General features: G+C 41.1%; 1 protein-coding gene across 2 annotated transcripts in view; it reads left to right on the top strand.

Annotated features, from left to right (window-relative positions):
- The window catches only part of spag17 (sperm associated antigen 17), a 34,868-nt gene that overhangs the window by 22,293 nt on the left and 7,214 nt on the right, over nucleotides 1-5,361 (top strand). For both annotated transcript variants that reach the window (XM_025005557.2, XM_037976590.1), the window contains exons 35-44: nucleotides 604-792; nucleotides 944-1,057; nucleotides 1,202-1,262; nucleotides 1,360-1,456; nucleotides 1,540-1,590; nucleotides 2,456-2,549; nucleotides 2,682-2,781; nucleotides 2,943-2,982; nucleotides 3,373-3,437; nucleotides 4,132-4,268. In XM_025005557.2, coding sequence (XP_024861325.1) covers nucleotides 604-792; nucleotides 944-1,057; nucleotides 1,202-1,262; nucleotides 1,360-1,456; nucleotides 1,540-1,590; nucleotides 2,456-2,549; nucleotides 2,682-2,781; nucleotides 2,943-2,982; nucleotides 3,373-3,437; nucleotides 4,132-4,268 — 948 coding nt within the window. The remainder of the gene's footprint in view (nucleotides 1-603; nucleotides 793-943; nucleotides 1,058-1,201; nucleotides 1,263-1,359; nucleotides 1,457-1,539; nucleotides 1,591-2,455; nucleotides 2,550-2,681; nucleotides 2,782-2,942; nucleotides 2,983-3,372; nucleotides 3,438-4,131; nucleotides 4,269-5,361) is intronic.

Raw genomic sequence — 5,361 nt, 5'->3', positions numbered from 1 at the left:
TATATATATATATATATATGTATGTATATAATAAACACTCCACTTGATAATCACTAGAATAAATAGTTTTCAATAATGGTGTGGAGAGGATGGCTGTAAGGGGAGAAGGGAGGCCATAAAAAAAAACAAAAAACAAAAAAAAAACAAAAACCTAAAACTAGCAAAACGCTAAAAGTTAAAAGAAGCAAAATGCTAGCTAAACTCTAAAAGAAGCAAAAGCCTAGTTAAAAGCTAAAAGGAGTGAAACACTGGCTAGAAGCAAAAAGGAGGAAAAACAGCAGCTAAAAGCAACAAAGTACAAAGTAAAAGCTAAAAGAAAAAAAGACTAACTAAAAGCTAAAAGTAGCAGCATGGTGGCTAAAGACTAAAAGCTAAAGAAGACAAAACTAGAGCAGGCACGCTGAAACAGATTTCAACAAAAACTATGTTTATGAAGGAAATTAAGATATTTCTGTGTTTATCTATGATTAATATTCTTGTGACTAAATGAAATATTTTAAAAAGTTTAAACATCTCCTGGATGAGCTGAAGGTTTCGATACATAAACGGCTGAAATCGCACAGAAGCAGTCGAAACCAAAGCGTGGGTTTCCTGTCGTTCCAGAAGAAGAGCCCGGGTCCTCCGTTCGGTACGGACGCGGGGCTCGGTTTGACGCTGAGGGCGAGGTCCGGTGGTTCCGCTGCTCGGCGTCGACGTGTTCGGAGCTGCCCTGAAGTCGTGGAGATGAGAGAGCTCCTCCAGCACCAGGCCTTCACCACGCCGCTCCGAAACACCATCGATTCCCGCCTGAAGGTAACGCCTCCTCGCCCGCCCCTCGTCCTAAAAATAACCGGGATGTGACACGTCTCACGGGGGGGGGGAAGCTGAGACGCCCTTCTAGGAGCCATTCAGCTTCAGCTGTCGCGGCTTTCAAAGATTTAAAAACGCTGAAACGTGGCTGCAGGATTGCATCGAGAGCCTGATGGCGAGGGAGCGGCGGTCGGGCGAGATGAAAGTGAAAGCGTCTCGCTCTGAGCGGGAGAGCGCTCGGCCCAGAGATCTCTTCAACCTCATCCTGGTAGAAAAATACACATGCAAAACAAAACATACAGGGGAATATTTTCAGCTCACCTATACAATATCAGACTGTTAGGTTGTTCTATATTAATCTGTTCCTGCAACTTTTATTGACTTCTAAAAACATCAGTAACGCACGTTGTAGTCCTTAGCAGAAGAAGAAGAAGAAGAAGGAGGAAGTCAAACTGCTGATACCAGGACTACAGGCGAGTAAAAACTTACTCACATTTTGTAATTTTGACTTTAAGATGACAGGGATATTGAAGTATTTTGAGTAATGGATGTTTGTTTTTTAATCTCCAGTTGATGTTGCCGGTCTGTATAGCCAGGCGGTCGGAGCTTCATTCGAGTGCTCGGACGTTTCAGAGGAGCCTGACATGGACGCCGACAGTCTGGATGAGTCAGAATGATGCTCAGAAAAAACAAAAAAACAACACCGTTTAAATTAAATCCAGTCCTTTCAACCTCCTCTCCGTTTTCCAGTTTTACTGACGGGAGGAATCTGAACTGGAGTGAGAGGCTTGCACAGCACAGGTACACGGAACTAACCAGGACTAACCAGAACTAACCAGTCTGTGCGCTGGTTTTCATTTCCCAGACCTCAGGGGACTTCAGCAGCCAGCCTGTTGTGGCTGCGTATGGTTCTTCCACATGCGACACAGGCCCCTGTTTGTTAAACGAATAAACTCTTAAATTTCAGTGTTGCCAGATCTCCCGTTAGAAACAAGCAACCAGCTCTATAAAAACAAGCTAAAAAAAAGCCCAACTGGCAACCCACCCCATTGTAAAACAGGCTGCTTTTAAACAGTATAAACATACATTTATTATGACAAATTATGCTAATCTCTTTTACGATATAAATGATAAATAAGTTAAATTCTTTGAAAAACTGCAAATCTTTGAATAACACTTTTAAAGCTCTGATATCTAAAGAAAAATTCCTTTTGCACATGTAACAGTAAACCCGGTCGACAACTCTGTTTAAAAGAAAAGAAGTTCTGAGTGTTTGTTCGGCCGCGCGCCCGTCGCACCCGCCAACCTTGGGCGGGAGCGGTAAACAGGAAGACGGGGGCTCGGAAAGGACACACCACCCGCCACTCGTCTTTTTGCTTGATTGTGCAGAGCTGGGAGATGAACAACGAGTCATCCCGAACACGCAACTTCACGTTAAAAAACGAGCCCAGAGTCGATCGTAACAAGCGGACTTGGCGACAGGAAGTACGTCTCGTTTCTCGAGGTTTCAGTCAACGGGATCAGCTGTTTGGCAATTTTTTTTTATTTTTTATGTGGGACCGACCCACAAACTCAACTCACACACGTGTTTTCTGACAAACGTGGCTCCAGTTAAGGAGAAATCAACGGGCTTTGAGCAAAGTATTCATTCCTCTGTGTGTTTTAGGCGGGAGCTCGGCGAGGAGAAGACTCACAGAGAGTCTCTGAGGAGGAAGATCGTTGTTCCTTATTTCCACCCAGAAAACCTTCCGTTGTACCAAGTACCGAGTTTGTTCTGATTTCTTGACAGCGTAGTGCATTCACACGTTCACGTTTGTGTTTTCAGATGAACGTTCAGCTTTCTTATCTGTCGTGCAGAAAAATAAACACAACTTTTCCTCGTGTTTCTCCAGAGCCTGCTGCGTTCCCAAACACCCACCATCGGAGGAGCGTCTGTGGATCTCCCGTTAATCGGTACTGACGCCATCATTGCAGACCCCCCACAGGAGAGCAGTAAGTCATTAATGTTTCAGGATTTTACTGGCAGCTACAAAACTGAAACTTGTTTCTTTTTTTAAAATCGGGCTAAAAATTCTGTTTCAAACCGACTGGAGGAATGTGTTTAAATATTAACGGTAGATTCGGTAAAACATATTTTGTGTTTGTGGCTGCAGCTCCACGACCCTTAAACCCGACTTCACCTCAGCAGAAAAGGTAACAACAAACTCGACAGAGATGTTTTAACAGTTTAACACGATTGTTGGGAAAAATATAAAAAATGCCAGATCAATGTGCATATTTAAGAGAATGATAAAAGTTAGTTATTTGAAGAAATATAAAATGGCATAATGTGAATCCATAAGAATTATTATTGTTTAGTTTAGTTTAGTTTTTTCTGTAAATCCTTATTGTTTTAATATATTCTTGGGACAAATGGGGCAAAAATTATAAGATTTTATTTCTTCTTTCTGCTGCCTTTCATTTAATTTGACTTGCACATTTTTTCCTATTGTATATAGTTGTTTTAATGCAATTAATGAATGAATGAATTTAAAAAAAAAAAGAAGAGTATTTCTGTTTTTATAAGTTTGGTTTTGTTTCTAGCCACGCAGCAGAAAGCAACCGGACGCCTGAAAACAAACCCGCCGACCCCACAGCGCAGTCTGCAGGTTTGTTCCTCATTTTACCTTTGTTTTTTTAATATTCTAATAAATTTCACAGTCAGTAATCTCCATAATAATAATAATTTACCATAACAGAAGTAATCTCTTGCCACTGTGTTTGTTTTAATTTAACGTACAGCGTCACAAACGGTAAAATCATCCAGCTTCTGCGCTGAACGTTGCAGCAAGATTTGGATTAAAAAGTCAGTTTTGCAGCGTTTATAGAAGGAGCGCTGGAAACTCTTGAAAAGGCTTACATTTTAAGTTTGTAATTAATTATGTTTTAGGGTTAATTATTGATTAAATAAGGTGTAGTTTTTAAAAGGGGCTACCAAATAGAAAGACTGATGTTAGCACAGTAAGATTTAAGTGACACATGTTGGAGCTTTACTGTGTTTGTGTAGATGATGTAACAACATTAGTTTTAGGGATTTATAGCAAAGAAACATCTAGTTTGTATTTAGAGAATGAAGTCATCATTATGGATGTATGTATGCTGTTTAATAAGTTATTTACTCCCTCGTTAATGTGCCGGAAAAACTAGAAAAATCCACTTTAAAATGCTTTAAAAAGGGATTTATTTTGCTGCAGGGATGTTACAAAACCCCTTTTTTTCTAAATGACCTCAAGCAGGAACAAACAGTTAAGAAAAGAGTGTGGTGTGAATTTCGGCTGGCGTTTTTCTGTGGTTTCCGTTCAGGTGAAAGCAGCCGGAGGAGCCCGGTCAGGCGGTGGAACTCGGTCCAGGTGGACGTGACGGGACAGCCCAGATGGACTAAAGTCAGACTACCAGCCTGCATCCTCGGCTCTAGAACCTGCAGCGAACCAAACCAGCATGTAAACAAAAACCTGAAATATTATATATTATATAATACCTACCAAAGGAGCATGAATGAACTTTAAGAGAATAATAAAACAACAGTTCGGATCTGTGGAAAGGTTATGATCAACTAATATCTTACCTGTTGAAGATGGCTCTTTAAATGACATCATCAGTTTAATTCGGACCAGACTGACGAGCTAACGGCGAGTCCAAGTGGGGCCAAGACCCGCGTGGATCACCGCCATCTTGAAACGACTCCACGTGAGCAGCGTTTTACAAATCGTAAACACCGCCGTCAGTTTTGCGTGACGTGGTGATCCTGGTTTAAATATTCTAATATTCCTCCAGGAAGTGCTACAGGTAGCTGCTGCCGCTTCTACTGTTTACACCTGCAAATAATTAAATAAATCTCTGTAAATAATTGTGGAGGTGTTTTAAGACGGCAGCCATCCACTTTAGTCCTGGCTCCATTCGGACTAGCCTTCAGCTCATCAGTCTGGTCAGATTTAAACTTCGAGGTTGTTCTACAGCAGGTCAAATATTAATTGTTCATAATTTGTCCACAGTGCCAGTAGATGTATGTACAGTCCTGCTCAACATTATTGGCACCCCTTCATGATTTGCATAGCTGAGTGAATATCTTCAGAAATAAATGGAAATGTTCAAAACTTATATCAGCAGAATCTTTCAATTTCAGGTCCAAAGCAATTTAACAAAGACAATTACCATTTCAACTTAAATATTTTAATTCCAAAGGACAAAACATAAAACCATCATGTGCACTAATATTGACACCCCTCTTTAATATTTGGTTGCACAGCCTTTGGCAGCAATGACGGCCTCCAAACGTTTCTTATATTCATCTATAAGCTTCTTGCACTTCTCGGGTGGCATTTTCTCCCACACTTCTTTTGCAATATGCTCAAGCTCTTGTACATTTGCAGGGTTCCTTTCGCCAATGGCAGATTTCAGCTCCACCCAAAGATTTTCAATTGGATTGAGATCAGGACTCATTGCTGGCCATTTTAAAACAGTCCATTTTTTCCCTTTCAACCAGGCCTGTGTGCTTTGGGTCGTTGTCTTGCTGGAGGACCCAGGATCTTCGCC

This window comes from Kryptolebias marmoratus, linkage group LG7, assembly GCF_001649575.2.
Source record: "Kryptolebias marmoratus isolate JLee-2015 linkage group LG7, ASM164957v2, whole genome shotgun sequence".
In the NCBI taxonomy this organism is placed as follows: domain Eukaryota; kingdom Metazoa; phylum Chordata; class Actinopteri; order Cyprinodontiformes; family Rivulidae; genus Kryptolebias; species Kryptolebias marmoratus.
This window is presented reverse-complemented; position numbering and strand designations above follow the sequence as displayed.